Raw genomic sequence first — 20,171 nt, 5'->3', positions numbered from 1 at the left:
AACCACTGAAGAAAAAAAAGTGGTTTTGTTTTGTTTTTGTGTGGGGTTTTTTGCAGCAAGCCTGAAGTAAAAATTACTAGCTCCTGAATTATACCCTGGGGTTCTAAATAAGTTGAAAAATACTGTTATCATGGTTGGTAAGACTAATCAATAGTAAAACAAAAGATAAACAATTCTTTTCTTCTTAAGATGCTGGCTTAACTGAAAATTACTTCACATTTCCTCTAAGGCAGGGAGACGTATATTTCACAGCCCAGAATAAGTAAAATTGAGTCCTTTCTCCCAGGATTGGTTTCTTTCCCTGGAGGAGTTGCAATGCTTTTTGAACAGGATGCTCTTGGGAAAGACAGCTGGGCAAGGAAGCCAGTGCCCTGCTGTTGGAGTGTTTTACTAAGACTAAGTGACAAAGTGAGCAACTCTGTGCTAAGCAGAAGGAAAGGGTTATGCTACATTTATCTCTAGGTCAATAGATAAATCTGTATGTCACTATTACTCTAATCTCTCTTTTCTCTGCCTGTTGATTCTGCACCTTTGAGCACTACTTGACTTAAGCACTCATAAATGTTGCCCTTTTTGTATTTCAATTATACTTTTTAAGGGGTGTGCAATATTTTAAGGATTACTATTATTCACTTTCCAAAATACCTTTGTGACAGCTTATCTACTTTTTAAATTATCTATTGAAAAATAAAACTAAATATTCCATATATTTTTGCTCTGCATTTCACTTAAACTTCGCGTTGTGATTGTTAGTCATTTCAGTGGCTTTTAGGGTGATGACGAGATTTCACATTTTGTTTTAAACATTGACTCCTTTGCTTAATTCTTAATTAATATAGCTGTTTTACACTTAATGAATATATATGTACACTTGCACTTACGTACATGCACATTAATCATATAAAATAAAATCCCGCTCAGGCCAACTTTGCTTCCGTATTGATTTAGCCGTTCGACTTGTGCGGGCCCCGGAGCTGTGGTAACGAACCTTCCATTGGATAGATGCTGAATAAGCACCTGATAATTGATTCTTCTAACAGGAAGGAACCAGTCCCTTAATTGAGTCCTCTAACAATTATTCATGTATAACCAGCACTGTGGTAAATGCTTGGAGGCTGGAATGAAAAATAAACAGGAATATAATCACTCATCTGAAAAGGGTTATAAACTAGTTGAAAGATCAATTCAGGGAAGTAGGTAAAAATGCTCCCAAATATATAGAGAGAATATATGTACACAGACTATAATACGCACTTCCATGACACTGCTGTAGAAATTTCAAAGCAAGATGGGAAAAGGTAACTTTAAAGCTGTAATATTTTGGTGTGGGACGATGCTTTTAACTCTTACCTGGGTAATGGCGCTCATTATATTCTAGCGTGGCGCGGCTGGCTTACTGTAAATCCATGACCTTGAGTCTCGGGTCATCTCTAACTGCCAGGCGACCTTTCCATTCTGTCGTAGTCCATTTAACCTTCCGTACTTTTATTTTTTATTTTTTTATTTTTTAATCTTCCATACTTTTAAATGACTATTGCATCCTCTCCTCCCTCCTCAAACCTCTGACACCCAGGAGAACTATTCTCAAAACTATGCCTCAGTTTCGACTGGGAAGAAGCGTTGTTGCCGGAATTAATTTAAATGCAACAATCTATGCATAATACAGGCCACACTGCTCGGCACCCTGCAGACACCCCAGAGTGACGGCTTTTGTCATTGTAAGCTGTGCCGTGTACGAGACGGAGAAGGCCCTGGAAGGGGAGAACATGAGTTTCTTTACCTCCCTCCCTTCTTCACAAATATTGACCGAAAACAGGCCGAAGGTACTGCGGTGAAATGGCAGCGCCTTTGCGTTTTTAAAGCACTTCTGCGTAATTGTCCGGGTAATGAGATGTTACTCTTGTACTTACGGATTTGTCCAGAGAGCCTGCTCAGGGTCATCCACAGGCTGAAGTGCGCAGACGTTAATCCCGTGTGGCAGAAGGAATGTACCCAGCACGAGTGGTTCGCCCCCCAACTTACGCTCCGCAGCACGTGCCGACGGGAGGGACCCACAAACACAAAGGACCCCGTCGGTTCCTTCTGCCTTGACACAGGAGAGAGAAGCAGAGACTGGGGGACAGCGCGTCCACGTCGCCTGCTGGCCCCCCACAGCTGCAGAACAAGTGCGGGGGAGCGCAGGTGGAAGGGTCAGCAAAGGCAGATGATACGGGCTCTGGCCCTGGCCTGATACTGAGGGTGGAAAGAACGTGGAGTTGGGACCCTGTGGCCTCCCAGTCACCTTCGTGTCCTCACGATTCTGTAGCGTGGGGTGAACCTAAGTCTAAATCTGAATTTGGATTTAAGTACCGTTCCACAGTCGTCAGTCATGACAGGACCTTGCCTAGGGCTGCGGGCCCTCTTTATATTTATACTTTCTCACTGTCTTCCCCTCCAGCTATGGCCCAGCCTTTCAGACAAACCTGGGAGGCCCTGGAGTTGGGGGGGGGGCAGAGGTCAACTTGCAGGGGAACCGCCACCTGCAGAGCCCGCCTCTCAGAGCTCAGAGCTCACCGTTACTTTCTGTGCGGGGGCCTGGGCCAGCTTTGCTTTCCTCAAGGCCCAGAGCACCTCTGCGTCCCAGCGTGTCTTGGAGCTCAGTCTGTCACCACAGCCCACTCTGTCCTGGTGTTCCCGCGAGGCCTCTGTAGGGCCACCGTTTCTGGGCTCCTGTTTGTTGTTTCTTCTCAGGACTTTGCTTTACCTTAGGGAGCAAAAAATAGAGAGTAAATGGCCACTGGCTTCAAGACAGAAGAGCCCCAAGATTCTGTTATAGTCGCAAATTGTTACGATGGACGTGGGCATGCAGGGGGACGAGGGATCCGTGTCCCAGGGTCCTGATTACAGAGGTGATGCCGGAAACCATAACAATACGGCGGGCATCCAACCGAGAGCAAGGTTCAGTGGGAACCGGGAGAGGCCTGAACGAGGCAAGTCCCAGGAGGCTGTTGACCACACTGCAAGAAAGCCCAAAATGCAGGTGTCAGCGTGCAACAGGATATATTTGATAAAAAATGGTTACGTGGGGTAAAAATTCAGATTCCTTAAGGGATGTTCCCTTGGGACTTCAAGTTGGTTAAAAACAAACAAACACGCCGTATCTGAGGGTGACCAAAAAAAAAATCAGAACTAGAGATAGGACACTGTAAGTGAAATGATTATGGGTAAAACGTACCATATTTTCAGCCCTAGAGAATGGGAAAAATCCACAATGGAGAGAAACATCTTGAATATATTCTCATTATATTTAGCATGCATCATATATAGCAGATATAACTGTGGAAACTAGCTCGTCTGAGGAGGGTTTCAGGGGAAAATCACAGAGGAAATATTTGTGCTGGGCCTTAATAGATGAGGGAGTGTGGGGAAACGTATTTCTGTATAGCATTTATTTTGGGTATATAGCAAATGCCCATTTATTGAGCTCTCTCTCTATACCAGACACTAACCTTGCCTTGTGACCTGCATTTTCTGTAATCTCATAACAATCCTGCCAGGTTGGTGTGACTACTCTCATTTTAGCTATGAGACAACATGCTTAGTGAGAGTAAGGAATTTGCCCAGGTCACTCGCCTAGTAAGTGGCAGAATAGCACTTAAGCCCAGTTCCATGCAGAACCCCCCGGTCTTGAACCCACGTGAATGGGATTGATGTGGAAAATGTCTTCCATGTTATACACACTCTGCCTGAGGTAGATTCAGCCAAAGTGAGTTCAGGGAATCAGAAATGGCATTGTCATTTGGCCCCTTTGATTAGCACCCTGGCGTCTTTCTCTCAAGCTGATAAGCCCTATTATCCTGGCTACATCTTTTCTCTCCTCCACTTTGACTGTTGTCCATTCTAATTTTAGAAATATCGTTTCTGAAGTAAAGGTACTGAGAGATGGGGTTCTGCTGCCCCCCTTTCCTGCCTGTGAGTTCTGTAAAGATGATTCCTGTATAAAGCGCCACATCTAACGGTAGCATCGTTGGCTATAGGAGGTGAGCCAAGGAAGGAGGCACATTCTGAACTGATGTCTTAATCTGAGAAAATAAAATTACTGCCTGTAGCTCCTAACTTTCACTACCCCCCCTTTTTTTTTTTTCTTTTTCTTTTTTTTTTTTTAGTGTCCCCTCTTCCTACTACTCCAATGTTTGAAACATTGATCATTTTACAAAAGACATGAGATTTTTCCATGGGCTTCTCTGTAGAGCTGTACATTTAATATTTATGTCTCCTAGTGATGAAAAAAAGATGACATACTTAAACTCTGTATCCCACAAGGAATAAAAGGCCCTGAGAGAAATGAAAGATCGTGTTCGCATAAAAAAGATCTTGCATCTGTATTTTTATGATCAGAGCTCTTCTGAATAATGGATGGATCTACTCATGAAAATCCTATTTCTAGCAGTAAAACTGAGTCAGATTAAGACTCCGTGTTATTGAAAAGGGCACCATCAGATCCTGCTGGTTGAAGTTCAAAATAGTGCAGCCCATTTGGACTTAGTTTGGAAAAGAATTTTAAAAGGTCTTGATAAATCAAGGCTTACTCATGCTACCTCTGAGACTCTTTCCCAAGGAAAGAATTCTAAATAGAAAGGATCTTTGTGCAATGATTTTTTTCAAAGCAGAATACTTACCGTAGTGGGGGGGAAAAACCCATAAACCTGAATGTCAAAAAAGGGGGACCGACTGAAGTAACTTTTTTAAATGATAGAGTAAAAAAGCATATCACATAAAAAATGCTGTAATACTTTTAAAATTGGATAAAAGTTAAATATATTATGATTTTAGTTGTGGGAATAAAATCTTATCAAGGATTGTGTTTCAGTGGTAGGAATTACTGGCAACCTTGTTCCTAAAGCCCATATTTCCATTCGAGGAGCAGCACCTCTTATATCATTTCATGTCTCCTGTGCCCATTTCCTGAACTTGGGCCTCGCTTCCACCTGCATCTGTGGATGGCCCTGAGTAACTTCATGGCTCTTAGCTCAGTCCTTGACCCAGACAGCATCAGGTAGAATGGATTCATTGTGGAAAATTTGGAAATGGTAGAAATTTGGGGTTCTCTATTCCAGTTCTCCCTTGACCCCCTGTACGAGTCCAGGTAAGGAGTTTGTTGAGTAAGGAGAAACTGCTCAGGAGAAATCCATTTGTCAAAATGTGAAATTTTGAAACACAATGCCAGTTAGAACAGTACCACTTTCCACTCTTTCTGAGTTTTCCTATTTTTTTTCACCTCATGGATAAACTGGTATTGCCTAGATCTCTATCTCAAACACTTATCCGTAAATCAGCAAATAGAGTCTGTGGCTCTTTTCTCATCCCAAACTTTATTCTACCTGTCGTTGGAATTACGTTGTTATTATTCATTAAAGAAGATGTTGGGGTGGGGGTGGCAGTTACTAAGTCTTTTTCACTGAAACCACAGAACTGGGCATTTTATCTCTGAGTGTGATATCTGATTTCCAGTTGCTACACACTGTCAAGTGATAAACACCTATTTCAGTAGTTCATCCTTGCCTCTGTTTCTTGTAGTTCTTGTAGTGCTTTTAAAGAGAACAATGGCCTTTTCTAGTTTGGAAATGCGTGGTATGTAGCTGAGAACGTGGAGATGTCATGTGTATTGAATACTAATAAGCTGTTTAGTGATAGAAAACTAAAGTGGAAAAAACAACAGTTGTTACAGCAGTTATTCAGTGTATGTTTGTATTTGGGGGGGGAAAGGAGGGAACACTTGTTTCTTACCCACCCCCCCACCCCACCCCCCGCTTTTGTTCCCTCTTTAGACAAAGCCTGTTGCATTTGCAGTTCGGACAAATGTCAGCTATAGTGCAGCCCATGAAGATGACGTTCCGGTGCCCGGCATGGCCATCTCATTTGAAGCAAAAGATTTTCTGCATGTTAAGGAAGTAAGGAAAATAATTTGAATTTCTGTCTGCATGCTTGTTTACCCTGAAACATCGTTTTTTTATTATTGCTGTGAAATAGCATTGCATAGAGTGGCAACTGTATAACATACACATGAAATCGGTGCCTCTCAACTGTTTCTAATGTGAATATAACCTTTATAAAGAAGAAAGCAGTTGCAGGCCTCTTACAATAACTTCAAGGGTCCCCTGGGCTCTGTGACCCAGAAATTTGGGAACTACTGGAGGAGATGATCCCTTTTCATGCATAACCTGGACTTTTTATTTTAGTTTGTAGCCTTGACTCTGTGTTGTTTTCTTCTCATATCTCAAGTTTAACCATCTGGAGAGTGTTTAATAATAATAATATCTAGAATTCATGTCCTCTCCTCTCAGCTGACAGTGTCTAAACTCAGACCACTGGTGCCCTGTCCTTCGCTGATTGATCTCTGCAGTTGAAGGTAGAGTGGCCAGAGGTTAGGAGGTGAAGCCAAGGAGCAGATAGCAAGAAAATCCCTTTTCCTCCATGCCAGAAGTCACCACCTTCCAGTTAACAAGGACTCACATCTGTCAATTAGACAATTCGCCCTTAATTAAGGTTTATTTTGAGTCAACATTGATCAGATGGCTGCTGTGCAGAACACTGTTACGAGGCCAGAAACCACCCCCGACATGATGTTCTCAGGGTGTGAGCGTGAGGTTTCCTGCGACCTGCAGAATTTACCACTGGAGCCTGGGGGAGGGTATGTCCTAGATGCAGATGTGAATTTAACTGTTCTTTGCACTAAAGGTTATAAACAAAGGAGGTGAAGAATGCCAATTTAAAGAGCTAGAGAATTTAGAGCCTCCCATTTCATTAACATTTAAGGGGAGATGTGAAGCACTGGCCAGGAGGGAAGGATAGGTTTTTAGAAGTGATGGCGAGCCTCGAATCTGCCTTTGTAGCAGGAAATAAGATTAATCCGGGGCCTTTTCCTGATGGCTGATGCTTGAAGAGGAATCTCTTTGCACAACAAAAGGAAAAGAAGCCAGAATGGATATTCTTCTTTGAAATGTGTAGGAACAGACCCGAAAAATACTATTCAGTTGAGGGAAATCACACCAAAATCATAAAGGTTTAGGGTAAAATATTCCATCCCCAGGAGGGACATTTTCAACATCAGTAGATGTAGAGAAATCATCTGTGAACACCATACTGCAGTAATTATGAACATGTTGCGCAAAGGTAAATTTTACTCTGCTGCAGAATATTTCAGGTAGATTTCAGTATCTCTCAGTCTTAGTAATTCTGATTCATCTCATTCTGTAAGAGGAAGACTGTAACGCTCTCTAGTTCTTAATGGTCTCTAGTTAGGAAGGGCAGTTAATCTTTTTTTGTGGTGGTTAACCCTCTCCCAAGGATATGTTTTCCATGGATTTTTAGAGCGAGTAGAAGGGAGGAAAGGAGGAAAAGAGAGAGAGAGAGACATCGATGTGAGTGAGACACATGGACTGGTTGCCTCCCCCACGCACCCCAACCAGGGCCAGGGATCGAACCTGCAACCCAGATCTGTGCCCTTGACTGGGAATCAAACCTGAGGCCCTTTGGTGGGCTGGCCGGCGCTCTAACCACTGAGCGACACCCGCCAGGGCAGAAAGTGCAGTTAATCTTTGAGCAAGGAGATTTAACCCACTCACAGTGACAGCCGCCGCTGTGAGGGAATCCAGACTAGTCTTAAGTCTTCGCCAAATTCTTTGTGTTAACTGAAAATACTTCACTTTGACACGCTCCACCCACGAACCTAAGGGTGTTTTGAATTGTGATAGTCGGGCACCGTTCATTGTAACTGCCATATTACAGCTTCCGTGCACTGATCTCAACAAATCTGATGTTGTGTTTAGAAATTTAACAATGACTGGTGGATAGGGCGGCTGGTTAAAGAAGGCTGTGAAATCGGATTCATTCCAAGCCCGGTGAAACTAGAGAATATGCGCCTGCAGCATGAACAGAGAGCCAAGCAAGGGAAATTCTACTCCAGGTAGGAGAAGAACATCAAGTGTTTGTGTACAGATTACACCGTCATTCACGCGCTTCCTTTGTGAATTCCACAGTCTTTGTGACACGTTATCGAGGGGACCAGTGATAGGGTTTATTGATAGTACCCCAAGTCCTGTATTTTAAAAAGTTCATCCCAGCGTCTCATTTTCATCTGATTTGGGAGAGAATCAAGTTATTTATTATCGCTAATGAAAAGAGCTACGGTCGTAGAATATTAAATTCAGGCCTCGGTGCAGAGGAAATTCTCAAGTCCTGATCTTTCACTGAAAATATTCTGACGCTGAGCAAAGGTGGTGACTGATCGTATCTGCGGCTGCCGGATGGCAGGGAGACGTTTTAGAGATGACAGGCCCAGACATCATTGGCAGGGAGCCGCCCTGTGGCCTGTTAGATTTCATTTTCACTTGAGAAAATCAATTCAGTTCTCCCTACTGCTAAGCACTTAAAGGGAAACTGTATGAAACCAGTTAAAATTGCCCTTGCAGGTAGTGATTAAATGAGTTATGTAATAGGCTGGGGCATTCTGGTGGTCGTTGGCTCCTCACTAAAAGAATCACTAGAAGGGTTACTGGAACAGAGTGACTTTGAAATTGAACCCCATGCAGCCAGGTCCAGGAACAGGACACTCTTCTCCTTGTGTGAAAAAGTGTGACGTGGGCAAGTCCTTTCTTCAGTGTGACTAGCGAGGCTCCTATTTTCTCTGGCTTATATTTTTTTTATTTATAGACCGGTGCAAATTCTTTGTCAATGATAATGTTTTAGTGTGAGCAAGAATTTTTTTCCCAAGTGACCACAAACAAGTAAAATAGAAGATGCTTTTTGCTGTGAAACATCCATCTTCCTTAACTAGTATTTCATAAGTGTCAGGCTCTTTCAGTTCAGATGGATTCCTCCCTTTTTTGAGTCCTCTACCCTGAATTTGAGTTTTATGAATCCCTCAGTTTGTGAGATGCATTTAGTCATAAAAAAGTAAGAGGCATAGAGATAAACAAAGCACATGGACCTTACCTGTGGGGCAGAGAAGATCTGACACTATCCATTCTATTTCTAGTGTTCTACTGGCTTTAGTGTGTATTTTTCTATTCTCCGTATTGACAATGGTATCTTAATACTAGTTCATAAAATCTTATAATGTGTCAAACGTTCATTCTCCCGGGGCACAGGCATGGCTGATATCAGTTTGGTAGTACTATATGTAGTTTGTTGAGATTTTAAGTTATCTCAGCTGGAGGATGTTTTGTTTGGGTTTTAGTTTGTTAAGAATAATTCAGCATTTTCCAGAGTTTTCCTGTTAAATCACTTGAGAAAAGGGTTCCATGGTCAAATGGTTTAGGATACTACAAAGTTATTTTAGGATTTTTCAGTGCCTTTAAAATGTTAATGTGCCCTGTTAGTCTGGACAGTGGGATGGGGATATTTTTCATGCATATATTTGAATTATCTTATGAAAACTTTTCTCGCCCCCCCGTCTTAGGAATAGTGTTTTGTAGAATACTTTGTGGAAAATCTGGAATGGGACTTTGCAGAGATACACTTGTGTATCTTTCTTTGCTTCTTCATATACAAACTGAGGGGGGAAAAAGCTACTTGTAAAGCAGTAGGAAGGGAGAAGTTTTTGCAAAACTGGTGAAGGAAGCGCAGTTTCCTGTGCTTCCCACCGGGGCATCCCTGGTCTAGTGTTAGGGATCAGCTCAGCATTAAAAGAAGTTATAAGAACAGTATGTGTGTTAGAGCCTCCACTTCACAGATGAGGAAACAGGCCTAGAGAAGTTAGGGAACTTGACCAAGGCCACAGAACTGGAAAGGGGTGGAATCAGGATGGAAACCGATCAGTTGGCCGTGGCCTGACCTCAGATGACCACGGTGCTGCACTGAGTCAGGTGGCCAGGACCTGACTCAGCAAGCACAGCACACACCCTATTACTGTTGCCAGCTCTCAGTGTTCACTCTAATACATATATTGTTTGCTATCGCATTTTTTTCTTTAAAGTCCTATACAGTCTCTGCATTTGGGGAGGGTAACATCACATAACTTAGTCTAGGGAACTGGGTTTACCTTTCATATCGCCATAAAAATGCTTTTTGCTTTAATTTTCTTGATTTCATTTTGTCCTGTCTCTTTCCCTAAGCTTTTTCCTAAATATGTGAAAATATTTTTACTTACTTTCAGAGGTTTTTACATTTGTCTTCTAACATTTTAAATAGTTTTGGTTTGAGGACATAACCAGAATTCAGCAGTATTTTAAAACTCTAATATATAGATTATAAAATCCGACTGACATCAAAGGCAGCAGAATTGCGGCACTGCTCAAGAAAGTGGCATTTTTGTAGAATTAAAAGTTAGGGACAAATTTGCACTTTGAACATTTTGACTATTTGCAATGTCTTTCGCAGTTTTACACAATTCAAACAGTATTTTGACTTTTATTAAAATTGAAAGAGAATTTAAAACAAATCCATGCCTGAACTGAAGTTAGACTTGGTACTTTAGAAAAAGGAAAAAGAAATTTTGGAAGAAAATGTTTTGGTCCAGGTAATGGATATTGTATAACTACCAGAGAGTGTGTCTATAAATACCACTTCTTATTCATTTTACATGCTGTCTGGTATCCTTGCTAAATGTACTGCAGTATCTTTTTAAGAGGCCTTATGTTAGTTGCTTAAAGTTTTGTTAAAAATCTCAGTAGAGTAGCAGTAAAACTCAGCCTGCTGCTGGTATTTTAGTGGAACTTGCATCTTTGTATTATTGTTTACATAAGTAAATACTGCCCTTTGTTACACAGACACTGTAGCAAATTATTTCAGTGAGACCCTAGCTTGGCTGTGATAATAAACTGTAGGCAATAAGACTGTCCTCCTGAAATTCCCTGCTACTCTTTTAAGATATTCCTTCCCATCTCTATTCGTGAGGGCCGTTTTGCAATGTGTTATGTAGCTGGGACCCTGGTATGACACATAAATGCTGCTGTCCTAAGGTTAACTGCAAACCTTCTAAGACACAGAATCACGTCTTACGTACAGCTTCAGAGTTGGGTAGTTCTGAAGTCTGTGCCCTTCAGGTCATCCCTAAACTAACCAAGCTGAATCCTCCACGTTAGCCATGCTTGAGAAATGTCCTGGATGCGATCTGACCTGAGGGCTCAGTCACACGTGTAACACTCTGTTCACCCTGTTCCTTCGTGCACCTTTAAAGGTTAGCAGGTTGTGGAACTGCTGTGTTTTTCTTTTCCAGGTCGCTCATGAAAACTTGAGTCCTTTCCATCTTAGTGTACCAAAAATAATCAAGCTAAGACAAAGGAGCGGGAACCAGATAAAAAGGAAACAATAAGTTTACTTTGCTTGGGAGAGTCTCTAAGATAAAAGCAGCAAAGGAAATCTCTGCTGTTTTCTACCCGTGATCCTGGCAGAGAATTTGAGGGCTGCAGAAACTGCCTGAGTTGTCTTCCATTCTCCCGGGGCCTTTTACAATGAAACCTTGAATCTGGAACAGAGACCATTACATGGCTGTTTGCGGCACTCCTGGAAGCTCCGCTGGGAAATTACTACCTGCCTCCTTGTAGGGAAGACAGATTTAAAGTCCCATAAACACACAATGAGCAATCATGTTTACTGAGCAATATAAATGTTTTAATGTCTGAAATAAGTGTCAGATTTAATATAAATTTTTGCTTTACTCCAGTAAATCAGGAGGAAATTCATCATCCAGTTTGGGTGACATAGTACCTAGTTCCAGAAAATCTACACCTCCATCATCTGGTAAGTAGGGGATAAGCGCTGGACAATTGCACACTGATTTCATGCTCTCCTCGGCCTTACCTGGTTGTATGATTGTACATACACTGAATCTCTGTGCGAACCCTGGACATGTTAAAAGGGATCAGAGACAATGCCCATATACAGTTAGCAAGAATCTGGGGAATTTTTTTCTGGCTTTGGGGGAAAAAGGGAAATATGTCGATGGGTTCACTGTCAGTTGCTCAAGTGCTCGAAGTGATGAACGTGTGTCACTTTGTATTCCTGGCCTCCGCCCTGGTGCCCAGCATCCTGCCACGCCCATTAACAGCCACAGTGCAGTGAAGTGTAGGCCTCAATGTTAAGTAAAAAGAGAAGAAGCGTTAGAACTTTGGAAAGGTGAAGAAAGGGAAATAAAATGCGGGAGTTACAAGCCTGACATGAGCTATATTCAGAAGGCCCTGTGGAACATGTGGCAGATATATAGAAGCATCAAAAAAAACACACAGATAAAAATACTTGTGGAAGGAGTGACTACTGTTTTTTGGTTTTTATTTATAAAGAAGTAGATTCCTGCTTAGGGTTGCTAGATAAAATAAAGGACACCCAGTGAAAGTTGAATTTCACGTAAACAGAATAATTTTTTAGTGTAAGTAAATATTGCATGAGATATACTAAAAATATTACTGGTTATCTGAAATTCAAACTTAACTGAATTTTTATTTGCTAAATGTGGCAGCTCTACCATTCTGTGTAGAACTTGGGATTCTATAGAAACAGGAGACTAATTGGTCAAACTGCATGAAAGCCCATCATCAGAGTCTTAGTTTGCTAAGAGATGCAATTGAGAGTCACAGTAATATTATAAGGGTTCACATGCAGAACATTTGAGCAAAATGATTCCTTATCTGATTTCTAGGAAGAGGTCAAATACAGAGAACTGCACATTGATGAAGTTCAGGAGCTAGTTGCACTATGACTATTGTGTCTTAAGAACAGGACTCCTCTATGACTCATCACCAAACCCAGTCCAGATGCTGGTGGCTTTTAGAGACCAGCCAAGGGCTTCTTAGTAAAAACTGTAAGACTTTTGACATGAGCAAGATCTGAACACAGTAAGAAATAAGTCATTGTAGGATTCATATTGATTTCAAAAACCACGTACTTATAATTTAGAGCAATTCTGAGTTGCTCAAAATTAAGTAAAATAGTATGTTTGAAAGGAAAATTGAAACTTTTTAGGTAGTACATGGGGCTTATGTCTTTCCTTGACCAGTGGGGAGTAGATATTTCCTGAAGGCACGGGAAAGGAGGCTTATGTAAGCTTTTTCTCAAACATGAGGTTGTAGGGGTTACAGTGTAAACCTTACTTACTTCCTGTGTATGTGAAAGGCTGTCAGGAGACCCCAGAGGCTGGAGACGAGGCTCCTGAGATGGGAAAGTGCTCGTCCCATTGTGATAAAGCAGCAGCTCCTCCCGCAGTGTCAGCCCAACGTCTGTAGACCAGGGAGGCTCTTCTGTTCCCTCCAACCAGGACTGCAGATGCAGGACTTCGGAATGACTTTTCTGAGTACCTAGAGTAGAAAATACTTCTGTCTGAGTGGATCGGAGGCATTAGCCAACTACAAAATTTATTGCAGGCATGTCAGAATCCTGGTATAATTTTTGTTATAGCCCAACTTCTCTAAAAGAAAACCCCTGAAAGTTCTACGGAGAGGGTCCCCCACCCACCTCAAGGGATGGCTTCGAAGCCATCAAACGCGGATTGGCCTGCAATTGTAATGGTCACCTTTGTTTCCCAGAGGCCCTACCCACAGTTCTCCTCACCGTGGTTAGACCAAAGACAATAAGCATCTGCCCAAACGAAACATATTTATTAGGCAGTTCTGAAGGATTTGGAAAAGGAAATATTTCCGCTTCACACCTGGGAAATGGCCTAGTAGCCAGTTGTACAGTGTGCACCCACGGTGTTACCCCAGTGCGCCGCTCAGCTTGACCCAAGTGCCTTAGGTTAAACTAAAACTAAATCTCAAAAAATGTTCCCAAAGCTCTCTATCAATAAAAATAAAAACATGCTAGTGAGGAGGAATAAAAGAAACTAATTTCAGATTTGTGGAAGCGGTTTTTCCCTAGTAAACGCCAATGTTCGCCAAGGTTTGCAAATGTAAGTATGAAAGTAAAAGGGGTAACGTTTCTCAGTGTAAGGAGAACCATCTAGTGAATAAAGTCTGTAGAACTATGGAAAGAATTGAACATGCTTCTTAACTGTTAGTAAGTCTCTTTAAGGTGTTTTGAAAGTGGCCAAATGCTTTAGAATATTTTGTTTCAGAATGAACCTGGATGCCTTTAGATTTAAGAACCAAAAGTCAGAATTAGTAAATTGGACTGTTTTTGACTGGGGGTTTTGAGTCCTTGTGAGTAAATACAGGTAAATTTCAAACCTGACGCAGGCTGTGTGTGTGGGTAGCCAGTAGCTTGGCAGTGTCACAGCAAAACTTTTTGGGCATTTCCACTCTTCCTTTAAAAAGTGGAAAAAAAAAAAAAATCCAACTGCTGATCACAACAGGTCATAATCAATGGACCGATCATAAGTCCAGTTGATGGACTTGGCTCTCCTAGGGCTCTGTCAACTCTGACATGCAAACAGATCTCAATTTCAGGAAGGCTCTCAGGGGGCACTGTCCCTTTAAAGTGAACTTTATAAGCCCAATAGAAGGTGAGAAAGGTAAAATTAAACAGAAATTTACCATCAGAAGGGAAACTTATCTGATGTTGGTTAAGACATAGTATAGGAATAGTGAAAAAGTGTCCCAGATCCTCTCTGTCATATCTGGGACACCGGTGACATGCCTACTAGGATAGGCTTCAAGGAGAACCATTAGAGGGTGCTATAGAAGTCAGCATGGACCCCACCCCCGGGCCCGTTTGATAATGTTTCCATTGCACACTCTGGGCCCAACCTCTTCATTCATCCGTATGCATCCGTGACAAAGAGAAAGACATATTTACTGGGTAAGTCTCACTGAATTCCTGGAATGGATTCAGTCCGTTCTTGCCTTCACTGGAGAGAGAGTCACAGCTCGCCTGATGCCAGCAGTAGCTGATGTTTGCAGCACTGCACAGACAATGCCAGGTTTCACAAGTCATCACAGGCTTTTGACCTAATCAAATGAAAAGGAACAATTAAACGAGAGAGCCTCCTTTTCAAAAGGCTGAGTCACCTAATATCCATAGTAATTTCAAAACTGAAAAATAACGTGCCGCCTGTCGGATGGTCTCCTGTCATTTGAGAGGTTGGCGTCAGCTGCCGGGAGCGCTGAGTCGGCTTGTGCATCACGGGGAGGCAGCGGCTCTGCAGCACCGAGCTGTCCGATATTTCAAGGGGGTGTAATCTGTTCCTTAAATCGGAACGTACTGTGGTCTCTGGTAGAGGTACCGTGTAATGTGATGCTTTCCTGGGTGAGTAGATTTTTTTTTCTTCCGAGGGACCTCCTCTAAACCACAGAAGCAGCTTCTCGAGAGCTCAGCCCTGTGACATCTTCTGCATCCTGACTCTGGGGTCCCGGCCCCCTGGGGAGCAGAGGGAACAGGAAGAGCCCACCGGCTGTGAGAAGGGGCCTCACCTGCAGGGGCGCGGCCTGCAGGGTGGGAAGGGACTCCCACAGGCAGGAGAACTAAGTTGAGTCCTGGCTCTGCTGAGTTTTTGCCAAGAACAAGTCCCTTAAACACTTGAAGAGTTTATCTTTTAAAGCTTAAAAATAAGAGGGTTGAAGATGATCTTTAAAATCCTTCCCAGCTTGGACTCTACAGTCCATAAAATTCTCTAGTCATTGCACCTGGCAGCATTTTGTAAACTTCAAAATGAGATGAAGTTTTTTTGGCACTTAATTTTTAAGTGATATATTTTCAGGGTGAAAGATTTTTAAAAGTGAAGGCATGTCAAACCACAAACCTAAACCTCTCCTTCTCGAGATAAGGAGACCAGTGGCATATTCTCTTGAGTCCGTGTGCCCTTCCACGCTGCCTCTTGTATTAAATCCAGGGGCTATATAGAAGTCGTTGGAAGTCACCTTATGTCCCTTTATTAGACTCATGTGATTTGGAAACCGCTGGACCCGTTTCCCAAGCAGCCTTCCATCAGGCCTGCCCTCAATCGGTGCACGTGCCATCTTGAAATGATTTTGATCCTGCCCTCCTGGAACCGTTCCTGAGCCGTTTCCCTTGTGTATGACTTGTTTGTTGGTCTGAATTTAGGATTTTCTATTCTCACTTTCCTTTAAATGCCTGTTTCAGTTTGAGTGAACCTTCCCGCATCACTCCGTTTTCACACAAAACCAAGCAAGATCAGAAATCCGAGGTGCCCTGTGATAACGGTTCCCAGTGAAGTTGCTTATTACCTAAAAGGCGGTTTAAGATATTGTAAGAAATGAAGTGAATTGTTCTGTACTGTTATGTACATACATGGATATGGAAACTATCAGTATTATATTTGAAACTACAAATTTAAAATGTTGTTTCAAAAATATTTTTTGAAATCTGGCGTAAAGTTGATCAAGCAAACAGATGCCATGAGGGCCACTTTCAGTTCTGTTAGATTTAATTACAGTGTATTCTTAACGTGCTTTACCTTTAAGTTTTACTTTGTTTACTGTGCTGAGCACTCATTATAGATCTTTTACTATGGTTAATTTTATTTGCCTTCATTTTATTTTTTTATAACCTCTTTTTCCTCTCCTGTCTACCCGATGATTTTTGAATTGTTTGTCTGTATATAGCTATAGACATAGATGCTACTGGCTTAGATGCAGAAGAAAATGATATTCCAGCAAACCACCGCTCCCCTAAGCCCAGTGCAAACAGTGTAACGTCACCCCACTCCAAAGAGAAAAGAATGCCCTTCTTTAAGAAGGTAACATGAACTTCCGAGCTCCCATCTGTCCGCCTGCTCGACTGCACTGCTAGTCACATTCTAGTCCTGTTGACTGTCTGCGTCCTTTGATAAGCCAATAACATGCATGCTCTGTTATTCTTTGTTTCTTTTCCATGCTGCTGTAGCTAAGCAGAAGCAGAAATCGGTAAGTCTACGTTGACATAAGCTGTGTTTATCCTGCCACTGGCATCATTAGCATTCAATCCCACAGTTTTATGAAATACAGGCATTTCTGTCCTAAGTAAAAGAACCCACCAAACAGCTAATTGAGTCCATGCATTGCAGACCAACTAAATCCAGTGAGTGACCTGTGAAAGCACCATTACAGTACTTATCCTTTTTGATGGAATAATATCTGCCACCAAGGGAACCTGTTAAACATCGAAGGATATCAAGCACTGACAATGCCACATAATGCACCTCTATTGTGCATGCTGATTCTGTCTGTCTTTGTCTCTTTTTTTACCCCCTGGAAATTTAACTTATAATCAAGCATATTAAAACCATTATTAGATTCTGATTTTTGATATTCAGATACATAGCTTGTTCTTAAAAAAAAAAAAAAAAAAAAAAGAGTATTCAAGTCTTAATTTAGTCAGTATTTAAACTTCTAATCCATTAGGTGCAAAATCTGCAGATGAGCAAGACCAGTGGAAAACTGCAGGCTTGTTTTGGCGGTTTACTGTGAGTTTTTCCTATTGTCCTGTATAAACGCTCTCCCAATGTCCTCGCCTCCTCCGTCAGCCAGGTTTCAGCACCTCACAGCTGGACAGTGGGGCCGTGGCCGTGCGTGGACCTTTGCCACTGGCCAGCCAGGATGCTGCACAGGGATGCGCCCGTCCCCCGACTGAAAACTGGACAGTCCTGAGCTCCCTTTACTCCAGGCGAAGTCTGGCTCCGTTCAGCATTTTGTAGCTCTGACGCATGATTTTTTAAGGAGGTCTCCCCACCAATTTCCATTCCTTCCCTTCTTTTACATGCCACTTTCTCCGGCCTACTGTGCTGTCTTTATAGTCATACTTCCTAATGTCACCAGGTCCTACACAGCCACGGGTATCTCATGACACATAGATGTTGAGGAAAACCTACTCTGCCCTAAACTCTCCACGTCCCACACTCTCCTCCTCTGCACACAAGTATTTGGCTCTGTGGTAGGACTCTAAGGTCATCAATGAGGTGTCAGATACTGAACTGTGAAGTTGTTTTTTAAATAAATTATGGTTACATTAATAATGGAAGACCTTAGCGCTCCAGGCAAAAATTAAAACACCTGGATTTTTTTGTGTTAACACAGAAGCCCCAGCCTGTCTCTCTGGTCCGATCTTCTTGTCACAGCGAAGGTGACTAGTGGTACAGAAGCCTAAAAAGTCAATATTGCCAGGCTCCTCTGGGCTCTAAAGAGCAGTAACATGACCTAAAACCATCATAATCAAGATGAGATTTTCTTGAAGTTTTAAAATCCCAAAACTTTAAAAACGTGTATCACAATTTTCCCACTGAGGAATTCAAACAACATAAGGTTAGCAGGAAAGGGTAGATAAAAGTGATGAGCACCGAGTAACAATATTCCATCAAATAAGGTAATTTCTGTAGCTACCTTATTGTTTACGAAGCTGACTGATTACCAGCATCGGGTAACCCTTTGCTAGCTGGCAGTCACTGACCGAAGGAAACGAAGACCTGTCAAACACCGGGCCCCTTCATGCTTAAAGGCTCGAAATAAAATTTCTTGGTAGCCATTACTGAAATGCATGCAACTTATATTCCTAATTACACTGGTGGAAAGGGCATTCTCATACTTCATAAAGACGTGGCTTCTAAACATTTTCAGAATGATCCCACGTGGTATAACTGTAAGAATTTAATAAATATGCTTCTGATGCCTCCGGCACTGGTAGTCATTCTTACGTTATTGATTATGTGGTCAGCTTCAGTGCAGAGGTCAAACACAGAAACCAGCCTGAGAGTCAGTGACAAGAGTGCTCTCTGTGTTTTAGGTGGCTTCTAGAGTGGTGCTTGTGTGGCATTTGTGCTGTCACTGTATTATGTTTGTCTTGTTTTTTTTTTTCTGTTTAAAAGTATTCTACCTTTTATTGCGGCTTTTTAAATTAATTTTGAATACTAGGTAAAATTTTAAGCAGTAAAATTTGACAGCACAATAATAGTAATATTTTCTCCTTTCTGATTATATTTATCTGTGACATTAGCGATAACTTAAATAGAAGCTTGAGAATTTGAAATGGTTTTTAATCCTCCCCCCCTTAAGCAAGTTAAATTTAATTAAATTCAGAAAGTTTGCAATAAGCAGTTTTAAGCAACAATGAGATGTTCTGGAGCAACAGGCTGATGCACAAATTATATTCACATCTGCACATCTCTTTATCAAATTCTTAAAATAGTTCAAAGAATATTTTTCTGTTGGTCTGTGCGACTAAAAGAAATTCTTAAATTCTTAAAATATTTTTTTCCAGATGCTCCTTAATGCAGAAAGATTCATATAACAATAATTTGTTTACCTCAGGCCTATAGCCATATATCTCTCTTCTGCATTACAAAATGTCATTTTTGGGATTAGTGTAATGTTTTTTACTATTAAAATAACCAATTTTAATATCAGACAAATTAGCGGCTACCTAATGCTTTGGAAAAATTTTATTTTGATTATTTTATTTGAAGCAGTTAAGCTGAAAAGTTTTGGAAGTTTAGAAATTGCAACCAAATTAAGCTCCTCCCCCTTCTCTTCCAAAAGAAAGAAAAATTATTGGGGGAAGCCATGAGTTAGCTATGTAGCAGAAACACTACTCAGTGCTCCTGAGAGCATTTTAGAGATGCAGGTCGATAATGAACTTTTTGAGGCTTGACTGTCACGCATTATCCACCTTTCCTCCGAGACACATAAACCTTGCTTTTTAAATTTCAAGACAGAGAAACCAGGAATCCAAAAACATTAATCACTAAGCTGTGAATAGGAATCCTGCTTACCGCTTGCTGAAACAAGCATGCCTGCCAAGTTAAACTCTTATGGTGACATAGGATTTTTCAAGTATTTGGTAATGAGAGTTAGTGTTTTGAAATTAGGTGTTATCCAGGTAAGACAAACACCTAGGACGCAAAGGTAATGAAACCTTTCTTTTCTCTGTACTTAACCATGTTAGGTCTGAAAGTGTGGCTCTTCAGACAACTCCAGTGCATCTGAAAAGCAATCTTAACTTCCAGTCAAGCCTAAAGCACCTATTCTGCATGAGGCATGTTTCTATCTGTTCTACCAACTAGTTTTCATTCAGAAGCAGCACCTTCTGCTTTAGGAACTCATCTGTTAGTAGCATTTCTTAAGGAGAGAGAAAAAAAAAAAAGTAGATAATTCAATAACTTGAAAACTTTAGGCAAATAAACCCACCAGTCTTTGATTGGGTTTATTTAGAAAAGAGGCAAGTTAATAAAAAAATTTAAAAATGAAATGTCTGGAAAGCCAGTGCCTCGTATTAAGAGTTCAGAAAGAACAGTTTTTACAAAAAAATACTTTAAGTTCCTCCTGCCTGTTAAC

At 41.5% G+C, this 20,171-nt stretch overlaps 1 protein-coding gene across 11 annotated transcripts in view; it reads left to right on the top strand.

The window, feature by feature from the left end:
• Positions 1–20,171, top strand: part of CACNB2 (calcium voltage-gated channel auxiliary subunit beta 2) — a 316,687-nt gene that overhangs the window by 271,743 nt on the left and 24,773 nt on the right. For 5 of the 11 annotated variants that reach the window (XM_081143569.1, XM_081143573.1, XM_081143578.1 and 2 more), the window contains 4 exons: positions 5,808–5,930; positions 7,809–7,945; positions 11,645–11,721; positions 16,473–16,606. In XM_081143569.1, the coding sequence (XP_080999695.1) occupies positions 5,808–5,930; positions 7,809–7,945; positions 11,645–11,721; positions 16,473–16,606 (471 nt within the window). Of the gene's footprint in view, positions 1–5,807; positions 5,931–7,808; positions 7,946–11,644; positions 11,722–16,472; positions 16,607–16,752; positions 16,773–17,249; positions 17,312–20,171 lie in introns of all 11 variants that reach the window. The other 6 variants (XM_081143574.1, XM_081143579.1, XM_081143571.1 and 3 more) reach the window with 2 other exon arrangements.

Source organism: Miniopterus schreibersii (assembly GCF_964146895.1).
Source record: "Miniopterus schreibersii genome assembly, chromosome: 1".
Classification (NCBI taxonomy): domain Eukaryota; kingdom Metazoa; phylum Chordata; class Mammalia; order Chiroptera; family Miniopteridae; genus Miniopterus; species Miniopterus schreibersii.
Note: the sequence above shows the minus strand (reverse complement) of the source record. Positions and strands in the feature narration are given on the sequence as shown.